The sequence below is a fragment of the Myripristis murdjan genome, chromosome 16, assembly GCF_902150065.1.
Source record: "Myripristis murdjan chromosome 16, fMyrMur1.1, whole genome shotgun sequence".
NCBI classification, from domain to species: Eukaryota; Metazoa; Chordata; class Actinopteri; order Holocentriformes; family Holocentridae; genus Myripristis; species Myripristis murdjan.
In genome coordinates this window covers 30,217,423-30,241,822 of record NC_043995.1, presented here as the reverse complement: position 1 = coordinate 30,241,822, position 24,400 = coordinate 30,217,423, and the positions used below count along the sequence as shown (strand labels likewise).

Below are 24,400 nucleotides of genomic sequence, written 5' to 3'. Positions count from 1 at the left end.
CCCTCATTGGTTAAGTAAAGGGTTAAGGCTATGGTTAAGGTAAGGTTAGGGTTAGGCATGAGATGGTCATGGTTAACATTAGGGAAAAACTGTAAAGAGTGAATGTAGGTCAATTAAAAATCCCTACACTTTGCTGGGAAAAAAAGTATGCATAAGACGCTACTGCCTTCTCATATACGTGGGAGGCTCGGGTCTCTAAAAAATTAAAAATAGAAGGAACAGCAGCAAAATCTTCCATTCTTAGTGTGTAATAAATTTGGAGTAAGCTGCAGTGAATGAGTGGAACTGCTGTAAACACCCCCCAAGGATGTTGGGTATCTGTTCCAGAAAATTCATGGCCAATAAGGAAAGTTCAGCTGACCAATGGTGGACCTTCAGTGACGCGGCGATGCTGGCCCATGCTTTTGCGATCCGGCCAAAAAACACTGCAGTCGCTCCCAGCCTCCTGCAGGAAGTGATGAATGTTGAATTTTCTCCTCCTCCTCCATCTCCTCCGCAGGATGAGCCGTGCCGCTACAACTCGTCAGGCATGGCGGCCCAGTGCAAAGGCTACAAGGAAATCCCAGAGGGCAACGAGCGGGCGCTGGCGGTGGCGCTCTTCAAAGTGGGTCCCATCTCTGTGGGCATCGACGCCACCCAGAGCACCTTCCAGTTCTACCAGAAGGGTCAGTCACACCTTCACGGCTCTGTTTTTTTTTTTTTTTTTCTTTTTCCCGAGGGACAAACAGGAGATAACCCCGATCAGACTTTGATCGCCAGTTGATTTTTGGTTAGATTTGGGAAATATAACAATAGATCATAACAACAATAAAACTACATTGATATTTGATGTCTGAGGATAGCACACCATGTTTCCGCTGTTTAAGCTCAACAGGAAGAAACCTGATTTGTTAAAACTCTGCAGAGGAGCTTTTGATAGAACAACTGTCTCTCAGGTTCCAGTTTATTTGGAGCTTTAAATCCGTGTTACAGCCTCAAACAGATCTACAAGGGCACAAAAATCTCCTGCCTGGTCTGGAAGTGTCCTCCAGGCCGGGCAGGACGCTTCACACTAGGGATGGTGAAAATGGAAAATTTTCTTGGTCGACCACCGGTTCTCATTAATCGGTTTATTTCGGTTAACCGAGAATATTATTTGACTGTCTGTAAACCATAAAAGAATAACCGCAACAAGTAGAAGCTAGCAGCGCTAGCACCGGCGCCATTGTCCTGCCTCAGACGCATACCACTACGACCGCGACTGTGTCCGTTCTGTACCACGGATGTCCCCTCAGCAGGCATCCCAAAACTAATTCAGACATAAGATAATGTGGAACATAAGATAATGTGGAACACCATTCATCCCTAAGTCAAATATTGTACATAGCCTACATGATATTCGACAAACATTACGTAATTTCCGCATGTTGCTTACCGTGGTGTAGAAGAAATCTCTCTCTCCTTGGGAAAAATATTGTCTCCAGACTCCTCGATGAGTCTGCTTGGTGGTTTTATGACTCTTGCAGACTTGCATGACATACTTTGTTCAAAACTCTCCGTGATCACCATAAGCTTGGCTCGTTTCTCCGGTCTGTCTCTACCGAGCTGAGCTCTGTGCGTGATGACGTAATCCAAGCCTGGCAGAGCGTCCCGTCGCCATGTTTACTGTATTAAACTGTATGTGGGCGCAAGAGCAACTTCTCCGCGCTCAGGAACAGTTGGAATTTTTTCGATCGGTCAAACTTTACAGTAGTTACGGTATTTACAATCTGACATGCGCATTTGTGTCGGCGACGACACGTTCGGACTGACAGCATTATTCAGTTAAAGTTCAAACGGTCAACAACCGGTCAAACGGCCACCGGTTAGCATCCCTACTTCACACTCCTCTGTTTCAAGTCACAAGGAAACGGCACTTTGCGGGTGCTTTGCTTCTGTAATTTGGCCTTGGCTGTTACCTGCTGAAACAGGAAGCAGTGGCGGGACATGAGGCGTGAAATAGGCGAAACTTCACTTCACCGACAGACTTTCAGAGATGAATACTTCCTGTTGTGGCCTCGGGGTGGCAGAGGTCCCCCGTCTGTAGCTCTCACTCTCTCTCTGTCATGTGTCCAGGTGTGTACTACGACCCCAACTGCAACAAAGAGGACATCAATCACGCCGTGCTGGCAGTGGGCTACGGAGTGACCCCCAAGGGCAAGAAATACTGGATTGTCAAGAACAGGTGGGACACGTCACCTGTCCGAGCGGCATCAGGTGGCTCATGCAGGCGCCCAAATGGGACGGCAGGTTGTTGTTGTGCGTTCCCAGCTCGCCGTGCAGCGTCCACATGAGGCCTCCTGTCGGCCCTGTGTTGACAAAATGATGAGCTGAAACGCCTTTTGGCCAGTAGAGTAAAGCTTTTATGTCCCAAAAGGGGCAGTTTGGCTTGGAAACAGCTGACAGTAACAAGTAAAAATGATATCTGTGCAATATATGACGATGTTTTAACACCTCCTCTGCCTCTTTCTGTCTTTTATCCGTCTTTGCCTGACAGCTGGAGTGAGAGTTGGGGCAACAAGGGCTACATCCTGATGGCACGTAACCGTGGAAACCTGTGCGGCATCGCCAACCTCGCCAGCTACCCGATCATGTGAGAGGACGAGGATGATGAGGACGAAGGGACCATGCCTGGACTGCTTGACTTCGATGACAGCCTAGAGCAAAACACACACACATGCACAAACACACACACACACACACATACACAATATACACACATGCACACATATATGTTGCACTTGGAAATGTATGCAAAGAGTATCATTCCAAAACCAACCAGCAGAAAAATTACAGTAAAGTATACATGAGATTTATTTTGTTATGTTGTCTTTTTTTTTTTTTAACAAAAGTTTATCATGCAATATTGTTGAAATTATTAACAAAATAAATGTGAAATAAGTATGAACCATACTTTTGGAACATTGGGTAATGAATTACAGATTCAAAAAAAAAAAAAAAAAAAAGATGCAAAATTGTTACTGTGCTTTTGGAATGCAACTCTTATTTTTCAACTTCTTTTAAGCACTTTGTCTCCAAACTGGCCGACTGCCACTGCAGGAGTAAGGAATTATAGGGAATAACCAAATAGTGGAAATAACTTTATCATTGACCAGCCACAGTGGCTGGTGGATTCAGAATTTACAATAAAAACACTGAGCACAGTTACATGCCACTGAAAGACCTACGAGGCACAGTGCTAGGCTGAAGCCCTTGGGGTCGTAATAATCAGTGTCGGGGCCTTACATTGCACTTCGCAGTTTAAAACGACAGGCGACATTGCTGGGCGATGCGACTTCCTCCCTTCCTGTCGATGCAAAATGAAGGGCATGAATTATTAACCCTTTAATGTGTGTGAGTGTTTTGACTGTTCTCCTAACTGTGTCAACTTGTTTTGTTTTGTTCTGTTCAGAGCTTTTCTGATGATCAGACTGTAACCTCATGTTTTCTATGGAATTAAATAAAGGTTTCATTTTGAATTTCAACGTGTCGCTTGGATTTTTCCTATTCAGCCAAGGAAAATATGTAGGCCAGGTGATGAGAGTGGAACTGCTATAAGGTTTGGCAGCGGCATGAGGAATTTGGCAATAAAATTATCCACACTAGACCCTTAAATTACAGGAGATGTAGTGGACCCTGCTAATCTTAATTTACACTGCGATTAAACTCATAATGTACTGTATCGGTAACACTTTACAATAAGAGTACAACAATTAACCTTAGTTAATGCCGTAATAAACATTAAGTAACAGTTAACTAACCGTTAACTAAGGCTGTTCATGCTAAGGTATTAATTTATATTTTATTTAAGGGTTATTGTAGGTATTATTAACATTAGTAAATGCCATAATAATCATTAACTAACAGTTAATTAAACATTACAGCATTAATTAACATTAACTAATGTTCATGTTACCACTGTATCAAAGGGTTTTGAGGCTGTAGGTTTCAGCTGAGGAAACAGACTTTAAAATTAAAGGCGGTGTTTTGTTGCTTAGTCATGTCAAACAGTGGTGTCTGACAGGCACCCTCAAACATAAGAACATAAGATTCATGCCTATTCATTTCTTAAGCCACTGATGACCATAAATCTGTATTAATGGGTATGTTACATACAATGTAGTAATAAAACCTTGCTTTCTGTCTTGCTTTTCTGTGTTCGCTCTGATCCCAGGTCACAAATTCCTGGACGTGCATTGCATTTTTTAGTGCAAGTTTATAGAACACACTGCTGATGAAGAAAGTCAACAGAACACAGAGCAGACACATGGGAGAAACACACTTTAAAAAAAATGTCAGAGGCCGACAACAAGCGGGGGTTAAAATAAGTTAAATAGCCTGATGCTTCATGACTGTAAAAGATGATGTCGGCAGATTAATTTGCCTTATCTTCACGGGTCTTTACATTGCAGTGGAAATTCAGACAACAGTGGGTTGAAGGAACCTTGTAGTTCCTTGAAAAGTAGCCTCTGGGTGTGAAAGTATCAGTGGAAAAAAGACTACAGGGACTACAGAGACTACAGAGAGGTTTATGGTATATTTCTGAAACCGTGCTGAATTATATTTGAATCATACAGCAATTTAATTTGTAATTTGAAAAGTGTTTGACGACGCAGTTGGCTGCTGGGTCTCTCTCTGAGATTTGCTCAGCACATAGGGTGGCCTGTACGCCGGGGAAGGGAAGATCTGAGTGCACTCTTCTAGTCTGACTCATCTCATTGATCCAGAGGAGAGGGTTCCAACGAGGCTCAGAGGAACTGAAGGGCCCTCTCCTCGGGCTTCATGCCACAGCACAACAGCCACTGAGAGGACGCTCTGCTCCATCAGCCCACCAGCAACATCAGCCTGATGCTGTCAGCACCCCTCCACTCTCCTCCTCAGCCACACTGTCCTGGACCAGCAGCCCTCCCACCACACACTCTCCCATCTCTGCAGCCACATTATCAAATACCAGCTGCACTGAAGTTAATCTAGCTGAGCTATTTTAAACCCAGAAGATGACATGTGGTTGTTTTGCTTTGAAATGCTGTGTTTGGGTGCAGGAGCTATCCTGAAAGCCACAACGATGGTCAGTAGTCTAGCACAAGTTTTTCTTTAGATTTCACACCTAACTCATACACCCAAACACATCGCCTATTTCCAAGCAAAAACAACCACTTATTATCTTTCACATTTAAAATACTTGTGCTTGGTTAACTTGTGACAGCAGCCCAGTTTGTTGCAACTTGAAACATTTGACGTTTGGACCATGTCCTCTTTCTGACGGCATACTTTTGGTGAAGTCAAAAAGAAATTTGCATTATTAAAATTAAGAGAGGAATCACGTTGCCCATTTCCATTATAAGTATTTACTGGGATGTTTTCATTTGGTGGTTTAATGCATAGTTATTTATTTACAAAGTGAATTATGCAGGACATATGGGGCAAAAATATTATTTGTCAGTGGGAGGCCGCCCCACACAAATCCCGTGGTATCAGCAGCAACATCCCATCAAAGAACATGAAATATACTTTAGGATCACAAAATGAAAATATAGTCCTCATATGCAGAGCTATGGTGGTTCCTGAGTGTTTCTCCCCACAGGGATGGTACAGCTCCATCACAGATAAAGTTACTGAACCTTCTGTATACTTAGTAAAGAATTTCTGCAACACCATTACATTCACACCTGACTCATAAATCAATGCTTGGGCCATTTTACAGCCTCATTTTGCTGACCGCTCCACGTCAACTTGGAAGCCAGGCTTTTATCCTTTGAGCACTCGCTCTGCCAAAGAGATGAATTAACTGACAGCTGGAGAACTTCCTTTACAGAGCTGATGTGGTGTTTTGCATGACCACCTGGACACACTCACATTCCTCCTCATAAACGTTCAATATCATGAAGATAGAGGGATCAAAGTATGAGATGCCGCTATTGTGGCTGTATGAAATAGTTTATTCAGGCACAACGCAGATTTGGGACCCACTGAAGATGCAGATTTTGCGAATTTATTTATTTTGGCTATTTGGCTGATTTAAAAAAAAAAAAAAAAAATGAGCATGCTTCCTCATGTTCATAAAATTGTTCATCTCCTCTGGTTGAGTTTTGACGCTGTAGTTTCCAGCTGAGGACACACGCTTTCAAAATGAAAAGCTGTATTTTCTTGTTTAGTCATGTCACAAAAATGCACACAGGTCTATGCTGGCTGGTAAAAAAGGGGAAACCCCCCCCCCGGCACGGTTTCATGACTGATTCCCGGCCTGAACAGGGTTCCCAGTCCAGCCCTGAGAGAGAGCATGTGACATTTTCTCATAAATAACAACCAGGAAAAAACAAGTGAACGGGTTCAATAGACGCACCTCAGGAGAGCCGAAATGCGTCCGACTAATCAAGGCAAGTCGAACCGTATTTTACATTATTTTTTCTATTTCCACTCAACCACTGACATTTTATACAAGTTAATACTGAAGTCGGTCAGCACTGAATCGGCTTTTAGATCCTGCTGCTTTTACTTTCGTTTTTTGTTTGTTAAGCCTGATAGGCCCTGCCAGTAGTTTGGATGAAATTCAGCACTGTTAGTTTTGATTACAGCTCACATTAGGACAGCCTAAAGTTGTTCACCATCAGTGTAATTGCCACCATTAGTGTCTACATGTAGTTAAAGGTGCAGTCCTGCCTGGTGAGACGCTCCAACTGAGGATAAGCACTCTTTATTGCTCTCATCAACATCCTTTGTTTGCTTCTTTTACTGAAACTCTGATTGTGTGACTTAATTTAAAAAAAAAAAAAAAACAAACGCCAGGCTTGGAGCGTCTGTCAGTGTCCTGTATAGTGTCCCTTTGAGCCTGTGAACCTTCTCGTGTCATTTCCAGTCACAAAATTTGATGAAGAAGTAAAGTAATGTCTAAAGTGACCCATTTGGCATTTTTTTTTTTTTTTTTTGCTTGTTTATTAGTTTCAGTGCCAGTGTTGTGATAGCTGAATCACCAGGACTTTATCGACACTGTAATAGGCTTGAATTTGTGGAAGTGATACTCAAGATGGTTTTACCAAGAATTACAATCACATCATCTAACATTTTAATGGACACACACACACACACACACACACACACACACGGTATCAAAGTATGAAAGTCACGCCTTATCAGCATAGACTCTTTCTAATACCAGGGTTACAGAGTGATTTAAAATAAAAAAGAGGAAACGGGATTAAGTTTAAGAGAACAGTCATAAATATAAACAGTACATGCATACATAAAGTGGTGTGAAAAAATATTTGCCTCCTTCCACATTTGTCACACTTAAATGTTTCACATCAAACAAATTTTAATATTAGATAACCCGAGTAAATACAAAATACAGTTTTTAAATAATGATTTCATTTATTAAGGGGAAAAAGCTATCCAAACCTACCTGGCCCTATGTGAAAAAGTAATTGCCCCCCTAACCCTAATAACTGGTTGTGTCACCCTTGGCGGCAACAACTGCAATCAAGCATTTGCGATAACTGGCATCGAGTCTTTTACGTCGCTGTGGAGGAATTTTAGCCCACTCTTCTTTACAGAAATGTTTTAATTCAGCCACATTGGAGGGTTTTTGAGCATGAAAGGCCTGTTTAAGGTCATGCCACAGTATCTCAATTGGATTTAAGTCTGCACTTTGACTAGGCCACTCCAAAACTTTCATTTTTTTTTTTTTTTTTTTAAACCATTCAGAGGTGGACTTGCTGGTGTATTTTGGATCACTGTCCTGCTGCATAACACAAGCGCGCTTGAGTTTGAGGTCATGAACTGATGGCCGGACATTGTCCTTCAGGATTTTCTGGTAGAGAGCAGAATTCATGGTTCCATCAATTATGGCAAGTCGTCCAGGTCCTGAAGCAGCAAAGCAGCCCCAGATCATCACACTACCACCACCATGTTTGACTGTTGGTATGATGTTCTTTTCCTGAAATGCTGTGTCAGTTTTATGCCAGATGTAACGGGATGCACACCTTCCAAAAAGTTCAACCTTTGTCTCGTCAGTCCACAGAATATTTTTCCAACAGCGATGATTTATTTACTTACAGTGCAATGTGTTAGTTTAATGGTTTCCAAATAAAAATAATAATAAAAAAAACCAAACATACACTTTCACCAGATCGCCTATTTACCAATATAGACAAAATAACAAAACGATGATGCCACGGTCACGGTCATGGTCTACAACTGTTTGCTTCTGCCAACCAGCAACCAGAGTCCAATCAACCCATTGAATATATAGACCTTTGTCCTTTGACAGATTGGCAACATTGCTCCCCCAAGTGGTGGGAGGTTCAAAGGCACAACACAACACATGACAGAAATGGCTCTTGCATACTCCATCGGACCTCATCAGCAACAACGCAGCCCCTGGTCTGCGAACCAACAACGATACACGCTCCTGCACAACGCCAAGGTTTTTGCACCATAAGGATTACGATACCGAATCCGACCGATTTACTTGTCCCCCATCGCTGGATTACATTTACCGCCTGAAATAACCTACGTGTTGTCGTCAGCATCGTCACGTAAACTCGAACTCCAGCAACCAGAGGAAGTTGCCCAGAACAGACAGCAGTTCCATCATTTTTCACTGAAATAACACCGACGTGATCAAACCCGACCTGAACCTGAACATTATTTCTAAATATTTGTCTGAACTGAGCACGACCAGGTTCGGACAAATTTGAATACTGATGTTGCCATCGATGATCATGGTAGCGATTGAGGATTTGAAGCGTTCTGGCCAGGCCTCGATAACTCGCTCACATTCAGAGCCCAGTGTGTAGCCATGGTAACGCGGCGGCTTCATGGGTGACATCTTGTGGTGGTAAATCTTGTTCAACAACACCGTCCTGTTGTTACATTCAACCTGTTGGTTAACACAGCAGTAAATGACTCACGAGTTTGTACTGTCAAAGAGAGAAGTTGCTGGTTTCTGGTTCCCCACCAGCTCCACAACATAAACATTGAGACAGCACCACACCTCTAGAAACCACAAAATGAAAAAAACAACAACAACAACAACAACAACAAAAAAAAACTTGAGGCGTTTTCTTAAAGTGCCTGTGTTTTCAGATTTCCGCCGGACTCGCGGACGCTCGGGTCGTTTTGACCCCTTAAGGCTGCACGAGGGTTAAGATGGATCATTTAGGATATGCTCACCTTGTATTTCTGCAGGTGGGCACTGGCAGCTCAAAATGGGTCCACAAAAGGGCCATTTGTTGCTCAGGGTACATAACTTGTTAAAAATACACAGCTGGGGTCATGAATGTGCATTAAGTTTGTGTATGTGTGCTAAAGATGGGCAGCTTTGGACAATAGTTCACTTTCTACCAGATTGCTAAAAAGGCCTAAACTGAGAAAAAAAATACATATATACATACATACATACATATATATATATATATATATATATATATATATATATATATATATATATGCTAACTGGGGACTTGCACATTAAAGATGGGAAACCAGCAAGATAACAGTTCTCCACCGAGCTTCATCCTGTTGGCAGCAGACAGCCACTGCAACCTACTCATGCCAGCATGGCCTGAAAAATCTCACTGGGAGTCGCTCCAACTCACTTTTATATCGACCGGAGTCGCTCCTACTCCAGGAAACAACAACTAGACAATCAATTAACTTGTATCAGTGATGTATCCATTATCCTATACCTTATACCTTTTCAGTGTTGGGCAAGCTACTTGTAAAATGTAGTGAGCTGAGCTACCAGTTACTGAACATTGGATGAAGCTTCACTACACTGAAGAAATAAGCAAGCTAAGCTACGATACAATGACAACATGTAGCTCAACTACATCAAAGCTACTTGTTGCTTTTTAACATTGATCCAACTTCATTCCAAGTCATTGCTCTTAGTGATCAATAAAACTGTCAGTCAAACGGAGTCAGGCAAAAAAAAAAAGTTCATTTCAATAGTTGATGAAACTGAGATCTCTCTGCTTTTACTGCTACAAACCCTCGCTTCACATAATGACAAAAAGCAGGTGGTGTGTATATGCTAATGTGGGGGAAGTGTGTATATATGTTAGTGTGTGTGTGTGTGTGTGTTAGAAAAATGTGCTGCTTATCTTATACTAAGTCAGAAAGAACAGAGTGTCAGTGCACAATGTTCGAACATAGCGTTCTCATGTATCGTCTTGTTGTTCATGTTCGTTCTCACCACAGAACACAACTGGAGCATCTTGCACTGCACCCCACCTATCTTACTTCCCTCCCAGATGAGTCTCCATGGCAACAATGACATGTATGACTGTGCAACAATCATGCACATAAAGATTTTTTTTTGGCTCTGAATCCAAACTTAGCTGCAGCCAGATGCTGGTCCCTAATTTTGTGATTTTTCCTTGCCAGCCTACCCAGAGATCTAAAATATTCATTTGCATGTCAGCGAAAAATTAACTTAATATATTCATAATTAACTTTGTAACTTAACATTGTGATCTGCTGTGGTATTTAGCTTTACTACTGAATGGCGCTGTTAAGTTTCTCAACCAATCTTCCACATGCCAAAAATTAAAAACACAAGTCAGCATGGATAAAAAAAAAAATATTATGGTGCAGAAAAAAGTTGATTTTAACTTTGAGGAGCCCAAAATGTGTATGAAAAAAAACATGAACACAATAAGTCCTGAGCTCTGCTGGGTTGTGTTGTGTCTTTTCCCTCAGGCTGGCCCACTTTGACTGGCACGCCGGGCACTGAGCAATCTGAAAAATGCGTGTCCACAAATTAATATCTATCATAGGTCAAATCTGTCTCGACAAATATCACAGCAGCCTGGAAATAAAGAACACCACATCTCCTCACATTGTGGTCATTTTCCCACAATATTGTGCCTGAATTATAGATGCTGTTCATCATTTTAATAAATTAAGATATTAATCAAGGGAGTTTTAATGTGATTCATGAGAAATTAGGGGCATGCATGTGTATAGATAATTTCCCTGTTCATTTACTTCCATGCCAGGCGGAGGAAATTGGGTGACAACATATCCAGCTTGGATGCAGTTGAGGTGATGGAGCTTGTATCCATGCAGCCGGCCGTGTCCCTCCAGCTGATCAATGAGGAATGACGCTACCTCAAGAGGGTCCGACTCGTTTTTCCTCCGGTATAATCCCATTGTTTTCAAAATTCTTCTCAGGGTACGCATGCTTATATGAATGTCATCCACGGAGCCCAATAACTGTAAAATCTCCCCATGTCTCAAGCCAAGCATGAAATATGATCTAATGGCATCATGTAAAGCAGCCATGATTTACAGATGGCCAGCAGACAGTAAACAAAAACACGTTTCACGAAATAATGTGATACTTTCACGTTATAACGTGAAAATTTCCTATCTTGAAATAACGTGATACCTATCACGTTATAACGTGAAAAATTCGTATCACGAAATAACGTGATACCTATCACGTTATAACGTGAAAAATTCGTATCACGAAATAACGTGATACCTATCACGTTATAACATGAAAAAGTCGTATCACGAAATAACGTGATACTTTCATGTTATAACGTGAAAGCATATCATGAAATAACGTGATATTTTCACGTTATAACGTGAAAAAAATCATATAATGAAATAACGTGATAATTTCACGTTAAAACGTGAAAATATATTGTTATAACAATAAACTTTTTACGTAATTACGTGATACTGAGCCTCTCGGTTTTTATTTTCTTGGTCTGGCAGCTCTACGCTTCCGTAGTTTCTGCTCTTCAAATGTATAAAAGCTCTCAATGTGGAGAGGGTGAAGCTTCTGAATTACTAAGCAGCAAAACAACACCGATAAACACAGTTTTATGGAATTATGGGACTATTTAACCTGTTACATCCCCTCTATCACTCCAGTCTCTCTGCTTTAACTGATTATTAGGGTTATGGCTAATTAAATGATTGGGTAATTGGATAACTGAGCTGAGCTGTGTTAGTGTGGTCATTAGTGATGTGCTTAAGTTGTTAAACAGTAAATTAGTTAGCACACACAGTGACGAGGAGGTGTTAAAACCAATGTTTAACTTTAGAGTCTCAGCAGCGGCGGCAGTGACAAGTTAACCGAGCAGAGATGTTTTAGACGTGGAACATAACATGTGGTGGTTCTCTTTTTTGGAAATATGTTGAGTGCGTTTCAGTAAATGGGTTTGCCTGACAGTCTCAGCGTCTCAGTGGTCTGGCTCACCACAGAGGGAGTTTCCTTTAAGAATTCACAGTTGGCAACGAGTCCCAGATGGGGAGTTTTAATTAAAAAGGAAATAAAATAATAAAATGTAAAATTATGTAAAATAAAATGTTACTGCAAAGTCACAAAAATTAAACACACTGTCAGGTTAAAAATCTATAAGGTTGCCATGCATTTTCATAAAGTGGACATGTAAATGGACTCTAAATGGACTCTCATACCGCCTGGCAACCATTAAATAAAAAAAAAAAATGTGAATACATGTTGAATGTATTTTGATAAAGTGATTATCTCACACTGTCGTTTTGCAACTGTGGAAGCTTCTAGTTTGTTTCTATACCAGGATGAATTCCAGTTCATGGATTATACTCAAATAATCTTATTCTGAATCAGGTGGGGAAAAACTGATGCACATTTGATATCAGTGTGATGATTATACAGCCTTATGTCAAAAAAAAAAAAAAAAAAAAAAAAAAAAAATTCTCCAGGTTGCAGCTGTGAAAGATTAGATTCATGTTACTGATAATATATGGCAGTAAGGATTTTTTCTCTGCTCTTACACAGCAAACAGGATATTCAGCTCAGTCAATGTTTGCATTGATCTCAGAGCATGTCATGTTGATGTGCATTGATTTCCATTTACATGACAGGTGAGGAAACGTTTAAGTTGTAAATATCCAGAAAATTAAAGAAAGTATCCAGATGCTTATCAGGCTCAAATCAAACAACCAGCTGAATGTCCATCCCTCCCTCCGTGCATGTCATGTCAAAACAGAAAATATTCTCTAAACTGGTTCAGAATTTAATGAAACTAATCGCAAGTTATTCAAAGTTATTTTTCCCCAAGATAAATCTTCGTTAAGCTTATTGCTTTTATCACATCATGTAAATACACACAAGCCGAGGGCAAAGAACTTTCATTCATTCATTCTCATTTATATTTAACTGATAAATAATGTTTACATTTTAGTTTTAGCGGTTGAAAGAAAAAAAAAAAACTCCTCCCAAACTTGGGGTTTCCTTCGACTTCCTCAAACACCGAACTCTATAAAGTGACACAGTGACCTAGCTCAGCAGCAGAGACTTCAGCCGACTCTCCCACCGCCTCTGGACGAAAATGTAAACTAACTTTAATTATATTTTAAACTTTGATTAAAATCCTGTTTATTTTCACTTGTGTTTAGAGTAAAAAAAATAGAGGAAGCAAATTCATGATTATTTAAAATATATATACATTTATTCATTTTTGTTTGTTTGTTTTTTGTTAAATTCATTATATTTTATTTTATTTTATTCATTTTTTGCCAGCAAAGATGGAGCAAATCAGTCGTAACAGGATTAGAACAGACTCTATGAACCGTATTGTCCTTAGGGGAATTTGTATTGCAGGAAGAGCATGAAATATATCAAAAAAAAAAAAAAAGAGAGAGAGAAAAAACATCATAAAAACATTATTTGGGGAAATCGATGAAAGACGTTAAGGCTTTACATGTCAAGTAGAGACTGTAGAGCCTTTTCAAACCTAGCATTGGTGAGTTTCTCCTGAGACTGATAAATATTTACTTTTTTTTTTTTTTTTTTTAATCAGTGAGTTACCCGAAGCCCAGCTGTAAAAGTGGTGAGGCCTATCAGAGCAGTATCATCTGCAAACTGCTTCACTTTACAGTTGCGCATAAATTCAAATCTATCTCTTTTTACCAGCTAAGAGGGTAGGTTCATCCTAGTAGGATTAGGATTATGCTGTAATGAGTTCAACCCAGCTGTTTGCATGTAAGAGTCAGTATTGACGATATTTTTTTGCAATAATGTATCAATTCTTTGGCCAGTTGTATTGATATGCACTTCATCTTCATATTTTAGTGCGCCAGGTGCATTCTGCTAATTCTTCTTTCGTAGATTGGAATGGGAGTTTTGAATTGATTTTTTTGAGTCAGTTTGTCACCTGATTGATTTTACTATGGGTTCTATATGACATTAGTATACCCAGGTTTTCTTTTGCAGCTGCAATGATCAAATTTGCTTAGACTTGATTTGTTTAGACTCAGTGGACAAACCTCCAGCTTTACTCTTTGGAGTTTTGCAGCACAACCTGATACACAATGTTTGCTGATATGTGTTGTATTGCTGAAAGCCCAGCCTGATACTCCCTGGTGTGCAGTGTGAAGTCTCACAGGTTTTCTGTGCCATTGCTCTTGCAGGATGTTGCCGTGTGTGTGTGTGCTGCTGCTGGCCGCCTCGACTCTGGGCCTGCAGGACGAAGCCACCCTGGACGCCCAGTGGGAAGAGTGGAAGCTCACACACAGGAAGGAATACAACGGCCTGGTCAGTGTGTGCCTGGATGTGCACTGTGGATGTGTGGATGTCGGTTTATCTCGTTACTGACTTTCAAACTGTGTTGCATGTGTCAGGATGAGGAGGGGATGCGCAGGGCCATCTGGGTGAAGAACATGAGGATGATCGAAGCCCACAACCAGGAGGCGGCGCTGGGCCTCCACTCCTACGAGCTGGGGATGAACCACCTGGGAGACATGGTGAGTGGACCTTCAAGTTCACCACACAGCTGATCCAAGCTCCCATCCAAAATTCACACTGATAAACAACGTCACTGTGTTTATTATCATTTGTTTGGCTCTATGCTCCTCTGAAAATATTACTACTACCACTGGATTGCCACTAGTATTACACAACTTTCAGGCCTTACTTTTTGCTTTTTACAAGAGACACTCCCCGAAGAGGCGGCAGTCCATTTATCAGGGTTTTTGGCTGATGTCAACGGCAGCCACACAAACATGTTGTAACTTGCTGAGGCAAAATAAAAGCTTGGTGGCCGTTAAATCACCTGCAGCTGGAGACGAGCACTTCAGCACGGCTCAGAGTGCAACATGCTGTAGATCATAAATGGATGGAAAGCAGGACCTGTGAAATATGGTGTGCCTGTTTTTTTTCTTTTTTTGTCCTGTTTCTTTTGCATTCATTATTGGTTCGGCTTCATTTATGCACCACAGCAACATGTATGCACTGAGGCTCTCTGTGCAAATGGCCAATTTCACATTTACATGGAAACAGGTGGCTCGGAAATGAACGACACATTTCCATTTTCATTTCGACTCAAAGCAGTTAAGTGAAATGAAAGAAAATTAACAATTAGAGGACTGAATCCTCTTTCAGACAAAATCTAAATGTTCATCAATGGAAAAATGCACAGGAGTCATTTAAACATGGAAAGTGAATCATTTTTTGCAGCGGCCTGTGTGTTGTCATTTTCTCCTCATCCCTCCATCCTTCTCCTCAGTCCTTTTCTCTTTCACTTCCACTCCTCTCATCTCAGTCTTTCCATCACTCTCCTTCTCTCTCTTCTTCTCACTTCTTTTATCATCGTTTTTTGTATATTTATTAGCTATTTTAATAATTTAATAATCCTAATAACAACTACAGCAACATTCCTATAGCAAGTTTCATATGAAAATAAATCAAACATGTATAATAAATTTTGAATGGATCGTCTGATATTATAATATCTTAATAATCTCTCTGTTTTGACTCTGTATTTTCCTCAGATAAGTGACATTTCTGGTGGAGAAACTTGTATTAAACTCACGTCCCAGGGCAAATCCCTCTCTCCCATGTCTTCGTCCTCTACTTGTCTCAAGTCTAAAAATAAATATTTTAGACGTTTTTCCTCATACATAAAAAGTGTTACTTCTTTTGTTCTTTACCGAGAACGTCTCTATCTTGCATGAACATCACAGGGAGACAGAATTACTTTGTTCCATCAATCTGTAATTACTGTGACCTTTGACCTCCTCATTATTGATAACCTGTAATACTGATGACTGAGGAAATGAGGCTTGTTTTTCTTTAATGCTCGCTGTAAGTCTGTGAATAAAAGCCTCTAAACCGTGACACAAAGCGTGAAGCCTCTCTGCCTCGTCTGTCCCTCCAGACATCGGAGGAGGTGGTGGACAAGATGACCGGCCTCCAGGTCCCGCTGAACCGGGAACGCAACTTCACCATGGTTATGGACGACAAGCAGCCGAGGCCGCCCAAGTCCATCGACTACCGCAGGAAGGGCATGGTGACCCCGGTCAAGAACCAGGTCAGTGGGCGAAGGGCAAAGGTCATCTCACACCTGTACAGCTACGCTATCAGTTTAAGGGTCAAGTCCTTTTTTTTTTCAGGTCACTAAATGGATGTCAAATATCCCAATCTCTATTTCCAATCAATGAAATACATTAATAATTAAACCTGCTTGAAGTACTTTTTAATATTTATTTGATGTTTTCATAGATAGATAGATAGATAGATAGATAGATAGATAGTGTGCCCTCTAGTGGAAAGAAAGCCAGCTGCAGGTTTCAACAGGATTTATTGAGCCATCATGGGAGGTTTCATCCGCTCAGTTCTTCATGAATGATGCAGTGCACTGACTAAACATGTGGCACATCAGTTGCAAATGACTTAAATTATTTTTATTTATTCCTATTTATCCCACAAAGTGCCTGTCAAACAGTGACTGTGCCACCCACTTGTGCACAACAGTGACTTTCTCTGGTCCAACAAAGAGAAATGGCTCTGCTTGGGCTGTTGACATAAAGAAGTCAAAGTGCTCCCCCTAGTGGACAGGCAGCAGAAGACACCAACTCCTGCACCATGAGTGATTTTATTTTCACTCTTTTATCTCCTTTATCCGAGAATCTTCTCCTCTTGTCTCATCTCTGTTTTATTATTCAAAGCAAATGACGCTGAATTGAAAAACTGAACAAGAACAGCTGCTTCCTCTGAGCTCATCAAATCAATAAACTGCTCCCCACAGCTCTAATGCACCACCACAGACTGTAGCACCTTACTGTGCAATCACTTCTCACATTACACAGCTCCTCACTGCTGCTTACAGCGCGCCCTTTACACTCCCTTCACACCTTTACAAGTCAGGCGTGCAGTTTTTTTCTCAGGTATCGTTGCCATACGCTCTTGATCTTTCTGTTTTTTTCTCTACAAATTCTCTAACTTCCTGTCAGTGCAGGCTATAACACATATTTATATACATTTATATAAGTATGTATAAGCATTTATATATTACATTTATATACATTTTTTTTGTTTGTTTATCTTTTTATTTTGTCGCCATAGCTGAATACAATTCCAATTGCATCAGCACAGAAGGTTGTTCCTGTACCAGTTTTATCGGTTGTGTTTTATTGTTTTTTTTTGTTTGTTTGTTTGTTTGTTTTCCAGGGTTCCTGTGGCTCCTGTTGGGCCTTCAGTGCCGTAGGGGCCCTCGAGGGCCAGCTGGCCAAGAAGACCGGGCGGCTGGTGGACCTCAGCCCGCAGAATCTGGTGGACTGCGACGTGAAGAGCAGCGGCTGCAAAGGAGGATACATGACCACGGCCTTCAGATACGTGCAACGAAACGGAGGCATTGACTCTGAGGCGGCCTACCCGTATGTAGGAAAGGTGAGTCTGACCCAGAGCCTCAACACACAGAGGGAACACATAGAGTAAAGTATGTCTCACTGGGAGCAAGCAGAGCCTAAAGGGAAAAATTATATTGATACGAATGGAGAAAAGAGAGTCCATTTTAGCAATTTAGTGATCTAAATGGATCTAAATGATGCTGTAATAACACAATGTTTGTCATTTTCACTTGATAAATGACTAAAATGATGAATCCACTATCAAAATAATCATTTTTTAATTGGTTCAGTAGCGTGGGGGCGTCTTTTTTCTAGAATAATATATGCAGCTTTTAAGCAAAGTGTTATCTTCGTCCCACTCTCCTCCTCCTCCTCCTCCTCACTTAGTCGAGTTCCCGCCCATCAGTCATCCTGACGAGCTGTCGTCTAACCCGAGGCCGAGGTGCACACAGACTGATCATGTATGATATAAAATGATGATATATAATGATCAATGACAGTAGGAAATAGGGGAAAAAACACTTCCTTTCCTTTACAACAGTAAAAGTATCAATACCATAATGGAAAAACCACTTAAAGGTTGTGCATTTACAGTTTTACTTAAGTAAAAGTTTACAAGTGTCACGAAAACCTGGAAAACCTGGAAGCCAGTTAGACCAGATTTCCAGTCGTGGATAACACCTGGAAAATGTAATCGCTGATAAAATCTCCTTAATCCTGGGAAATTATAAAGTTGGGCTGAGATTACATATTCAGATGGTTTCCTCGGCTCACATGACCCATTTTCAGCTGGCTCAGCCGTCGTGTTTTGGCGAGCTGCCGTCACGTGTGTGTGGACACTCAAAAAGGTCAGAAACACTCAAAACCAACACTGTGATCAGCACATTGCCAATTTGCCAGCTGAATGCCATTTTTGGAGGTATATGTTTGACAAGCAAACCAAAACAGCAAAATGTAAAGTTGTTATAGGAGCTGCAGTCACTGTGGCTCAATCCTGAGGTCAAGCTACAGTCTCATCAAGGAGTTACCAGCATAACGTGTCGTTGCTCAGTTTTTTTGCACAAACAACGTGTTGAGAGCACGTAACTCAAGACGTCCTAAGACAGGGGTCACCATCTCGGTCCTCAAGGGCACCCTGTCCTGCAGGTTTTGGTTTCAGCTCTGCTCTTGCACACCTGACTCAATTAAGGCCCATGCATCTTCCTTCATGCCCTGTTCAGGTAGATCTGCCTCAGCCAATCAGCATGAAGCCCTTAAATGGATCAGGTGTGAAAGAGCAGAGCTGAAACCAAAACCTGCAGGACAGGGGGCCCTTGAGGACTGAGTTGGTGACCCCTGTCCTAAGATAACCATGAGCAGCAGCTAACATGCACACAGCAGCTGACATGCACAAGTTTTTGAAAATGTCCTTGAAAAATTCTGGAAAATGACTTCCTTAAAAGAGTATTATCAGGAAAAGTAGACCCTTTCAGAGTTAAATTATTAATGCATTCATTCTATAGATATGTTCACTTTTGGAAAGGCAAGATGTCATAAAATTGATCTTCTTTTTTAACATTTTAACCTATACCACATTATTCTATAACTTATTGACTTTCTGAATACACATAAATGACAGCTTAATGGCTTTTTATTTTATTTTTTTTTTTTTTGTGCATTTATTTAAAGATTGCATGTACCGTATTTTTGTCACTGGTGTTACCTTACTTCTTTGGCATTTTTAAAGGCTTTAATTAAATATTATTTCTCAGTCTCTTCAGCAAATGTAGTCAGAGTCACAGAAGAATAATGACAAAACAACCAGAGATGAGAATATCTTTTTATTAATTTTAATCAGCTTTGTTAAAAGTGTGACTGAATGAAATTTGTTCATTTGCGCAACCATGTATTTGCTATAACAATGAAAATATTTGAAAAACAGTTGTAAACAAGTAATGATGCAATCCTTTAAATCTTAATGCTTAAGTATGGCAAAATTCAATTGATGTAAAATTATTATTATGTTAAATGTGACACATTTTAGTTTGTGTGACAGAAAAAAATCACAGTAACACCAGTGACACAATGAAACACCAGTGACATTGATAAGGCCGAAGATACTGGTCTTCACTGGTGTTACCTATAAGAATGGTAACACTAGTGACGGTAACACCAGTGACATTTTTCATGAAAAATGCATTTAACAAAATGACTGCTACAGGGAATCAAACCACATGTTGTCAATCACAGTATACTCACTAAATTATGTTATTTAATACATTTGTATTGCACTTTTTTACATTTCCCTCACAATAAAATGGGTCATACCAGTTACTTCAACCAAAAGCTTCACATGAAATCATTAGATAAATGAGAAATCTTTTGATAACTGAAGAGAGACAGTGGACATACCATGGGGCTTTCTCCACAGATCTTCAGGAAAGAGATAAAAGGAAGTCCAGCGATGTCATCAGTGTGATGTTTATTTCAAAATAAGAGACTTTTGTTACATGGTAACACCAGTGACATGATTCCAGGGGACCACACATTAATTATATATTTTTTTAAATAATCATTTAGTATTTTGATTTTTTATGTCATTCACATAAAATATTTTATATTTATGTAGACATTATTGCATTTTAAATGGTAGAAAAACAACTTTATGACCTTAAAATATGTCACTTGGCCTCTATACATGACTATAGGGACGATCACTTCTGTGGAGCTTGGGATTCGATATAATTGATTAAAAAACAAATAATGCCAAATTGATGGCTTAAGAAGGTATAACTTATCAAATGACATATTGTTTTATGTGAAAACATAGTAAAAGTGTAACCCTAAAGTGTTTTTCAAGTATTACACTTCTGCAAAGATGAGGGACAGGAAAATGGACATTTCCGTAGAATGACCCATTAACGTGTAAGAAGCATTTTAATGTTGCAGCTCCACATCCTGTTGGCTGGTTTACACTCTAACAATGCTGAAAAAAAAATGCTGGAAAGCTGGAAAAAAGCTTCCTCTGCAAAGTAACGCCAACCATCAGATAAATGCAGAGCAGAAAAAGTAGAGAGTCACAAAAAATTCAAGTAAAGTCACAGTGGCTGCAAACTTTAAGTCTGTGCAGCTTTAAGGCACCAGCCTCGGCTCGCGTCCAGTTTAAGGTCCAGGGGCTGACATCATCCAGTCGTGACCTGTAGATGATCCAGTCGTCTGTATGTGACCGGGAGTCCTGCCAAGATCTTCATATCTGTATAATGAGATCAAATCAAAATGACTTCCAGCAAACTGCCTGCTAAACACACACATACTGAAAGTGTTTTGTTTTTTTTTACACTTTCTCACTCCTTTCTCACACCTGGACTCATCACATGTTCCAGCGCATTAAAAAACAAAGCTGACTACATGCTGTTTGACTGTAAAGAGCCACGAAAAGGCTCACTGGCTGGAAGTGGTTGAGCTGAAATGATGTGATGGAAATCTCACCCGTTCTTACACAGCAAATTTAGTTTCATCTTCAGTCACACGTTTGATTTTTTTGCTCATACGAGGGAAGTTGAGCTCATGGTTAAAGTTTATGAATGTGTGCAGTTTCTTCCTTGTTTCACTGCAGTCTCTTTCAACCTGGGACGACTGGTTAAATTTTACAAACGGAGGCAATCGGGTGACATGTGACTGAACATGAAAAAGGGAAAAAAAATCAGTGTTTGGTGGAAAGTGAAAAGAGGGATGTTGGGTTTTTGCTGTTGCTTGCTTTGCTTTTTTGCTGCATTGACTTTTATGGGTATTACTGTCTTGTGTTGCTCTGTGAAACACAGATCGTGTGGATTGATCAACATGAGCGTGTTGGGTGCTTTTTACTAACTAATGTCACCATGCAGGATTTCATGGCATGGGCTGCCCTAAAAGCTCAGACAGCCGCCTCTCGCTGCCAACCTGTGAAACTGCTTTCCAGATTAAACTGATCTTGACTTGATTTAAGTGAACTGGACAAAAGAAAAGTGAAGGAAAAAGCCAGTGGGATGAGATTCTCCCACTCGTTTCTGGGAACAACAAGGCAGAATAAAACAGATCAGCTGACGAGGAGCAAGAAAATGACACTTGATACAAGAAAATTCTGGAAACCAGTTGATTAGCACTGGAAACAAGTGGGCCTGCCTCATCCCAGTGTCAGATTGAATCCCTTGTTTGAAGAAAAACAAGATTTTGACACCGAACATGAGGCTAGGTGACTCGTTAAGTGGAGATTTTTGAACTCGGCACCGACACGCACACACACACACACACTGATTGTCCTCCTCTGTCTCCTCCACAGGATCAGCGGTGTCGCTACTGCTGGTCAGGCAGGGCGGCCCAGTGCAAAGGCTTCGTAGAGATCCCGCGGGGCTGTGAGCGGCTGCTGGCTGTGGCGCTCTACAAAGTGGGTCCCATATCTGTGGGCATCGACGCCTCCCAGTCAAGCTTCCAGTTCTACCAGAGCGGTCAGTCACACCTTCACAGCTCTGACGGGCTTCATGTCATCTGTCGTCTGAGTATTATTGTCATTTTATTCAAACCACAGTAAAGTAGAGAGGCAGGAAGTGTATAATGGACAAGTGGAAATGTTCACCAACGTTCACCAAAGACGAGAGGATTATTTAATTCATTCATTCATCTGCCACGGGGGCAAAAAGCTATGAACTGGAGGCATTTAACCTTTTTGAGACTTGAGCAAATTCAAAAAGAAAAAAAAAAAAAAAAAGGAAAAAAGTTTTGAAATTAGACTGGAAAAAACAGGCCAGAAATTTAGACAAATAAAAATAAAAATAAAAATAAAGCAAATTATTGAAACAAATTAGCATTTTTTTTTTAAATAAACAAGAAAACTATTAATAATTATTGGAAATGTACTGTATATTTAAAAATTAAATTTCAAGAAAAATACCAGAAAATTTGTCCAAAAATTAAAAAAAGAAAAGACATTTTCCCCAAAAAATGAAAAATAAAATAAAATCAATAAATAAAAGAAGTACAGTGATTTTTGTTAAGAGGATGAAATGAGATTTTCAAAATTAAAGCCCTGCTATGAGGCTCCTGGGTTCATAGAGTTAAACAAAAAAACAGAAGCCTAAAAGATGAAAATGGGAGAGAGGTGAAAGTTTCCTCCAGGCCTGGCAGGACGCTTCCCACTCCTCTGTCAGGACGCTGTGGCAGGACATGAGGCGTGAAAAGTGACAAAAAGTGAAAAGGTATAAAACAATTGGCCATTTAGAAGCAGAGGAAACTTCACCTCACTTCCCGTCTGTAGTTCTCACTCCTCCTGTGTCATGTGTCCAGGTGTGTACTCCGACCCCGGCTGCAACAGAGCAAAGATCAATCACGCCGTGCTGGCAGTGGGCTACGGAGTGACCGCCTCGGGCAAGAAATACTGGATTGTCAAGAACAGGTGGGACACATCACCTGTCCGGGCAGCATCAGGTGGCTCGTGCCGGCGCCCAAATGGGACGGCAGGTTGTTGTTTGTGCGTTCCCAGCTCACCGTGCAGCGCCCACATGAGGCCTCCTGTCGGCCCCGTGTTGACAAAATGATGAGCTGAAACGCCTTCTGGCCACTGCCGATGCTTTAACGCCTCCTCTGCCTCTTTCTGTCTTTCTCTGTCTTTTATCCGTCTTTGCCTGACAGCTGGAGTGAGAGTTGGGGCGACAAGGGCTACATCCTGATGGCACGTGAGCGTAGAAACCTGTGCGGCATCGCCGACCTCGCCAGCTACCCGATCATGTGAGAGGACGAGGACGATGAGGACGAAGGGACCATGCCTGGACTGCTTGAGCAAAACACACACACATGAACACATACGCGCACACAGACACATGTGCACACACTTATACACACATGAACACATACATGTTGCACTTCATTTAAGAGCTTTGCCAGCAAAATGAATCTGAATTTGGATTGATCTGTATTTTCTGAACACTGGGTAATGAATTTCAGTTTGAAAATAAGATGCAAAATAGCTCTTTATTTTTGACTTCTTTTAAGCATTTTGAGTCCCTGAAGTCTAAATAAAGCTTCCATTTTGAATTTTAATGTGTTGCTTGGATTTTTTTTTAATATTCAACCAATGAAAATCTGTGGGCCAGGTGATAAGAGTGGAACTGCTGAAGGCTTTGGCACCGACATGAGGAGTTTGGCAATAAAGTCATCCACACTGGACCTTTACTCTGCACTGTAAATGATCAAATATGAGACGCTCGGCAGCTTATTGAACATTTCTGCAGCTCTTCATTCTCTCCTTATACAAAACTGAGAATAAATGATGAAGAAAAGGCAAAAGAAGGAAACAGGGACACAGGATTTCATTCCAAAATTTTGTATGTCTATGTTGTATATTTTAAAATACAGAGGATTTTCCTTTGCATAAAAATATTTGTATTTTCTTAACCAACGCACCATGTCACATAATTATTCAAAGGCTGCAGGTTCTATGTCAGCATGGGTGTCAAAGAGGATTAGTTTGATTGATGTATTGGACATTTATTAAATATTAATATCAAAAGTGTAACCCTAAAGTGTTTTTCAAGTATTACACTTCTGTAAAGATGAGGCACAGGAAAATGGACATTTCCATAGAATGACCCATTAACGTGTAAGAAGCATTTTAATGTTGCAGCTCCACATCCTGTTGGCTGGTTTACACTCTAACAATGCTGAAAAAAAAAATGCTGGAATGCTGGAAAAAAGCTTCCTCTGCAAAGTAACGCCAACCATCAGATAAATGCAGAGCAGAAAA

The 24,400-nt window shown here is 40.6% G+C and overlaps 2 protein-coding genes across 3 annotated transcripts in view; both read left to right on the top strand.

Moving 5' to 3' along the window:
• Window positions 1–23,415, top strand: part of LOC115373209 (cathepsin K-like) — a 38,349-nt gene extending 14,934 nt beyond the window's left edge. Inside the window, exons 6-10 of one of the 2 annotated variants that reach the window (XM_030071481.1) lie at window positions 500–665; window positions 2,095–2,203; window positions 2,516–2,640; window positions 22,125–22,130; window positions 23,402–23,415. In XM_030071481.1, the coding sequence (XP_029927341.1) occupies window positions 500–665; window positions 2,095–2,203; window positions 2,516–2,615 (375 nt within the window). In that variant the 3' untranslated portion in view covers window positions 2,616–2,640; window positions 22,125–22,130; window positions 23,402–23,415. Of the gene's footprint in view, window positions 1–499; window positions 666–2,094; window positions 2,204–2,515; window positions 3,461–22,124; window positions 22,131–23,401 lie in introns of those variants that run through there. The other variant, XM_030071480.1, reaches the window with a different exon arrangement.
• Window positions 13,322–23,656, top strand: LOC115373210 (cathepsin K-like). Its single transcript, XM_030071482.1, has 8 exons — window positions 13,322–13,351; window positions 14,431–14,554; window positions 14,641–14,763; window positions 16,176–16,328; window positions 17,468–17,686; window positions 21,944–22,109; window positions 22,945–23,053; window positions 23,290–23,656. Coding segments are annotated over exons 1-8 (996 nt in total). The 5' UTR covers window positions 13,322–13,349; the 3' UTR covers window positions 23,390–23,656.
• Window positions 23,657–24,400: the final 744 nt, after the last annotated feature.

What these genes read in the sequence shown, in the direction of transcription:
- LOC115373210 (XM_030071482.1), top strand. An exon ending in GGAAGGAATACAACGGCCTG is followed by an intron (nt 14,555 to 14,640) that starts GTCAGTGTGTGC and finishes TGCATGTGTCAG; the next exon opens with GATGAGGAGGGGATGCGCAG. An exon ending in CCTACCCGTATGTAGGAAAG is followed by an intron (nt 17,687 to 21,943) that starts GTGAGTCTGACC and finishes TCTCCTCCACAG; the next exon opens with GATCAGCGGTGTCGCTACTG.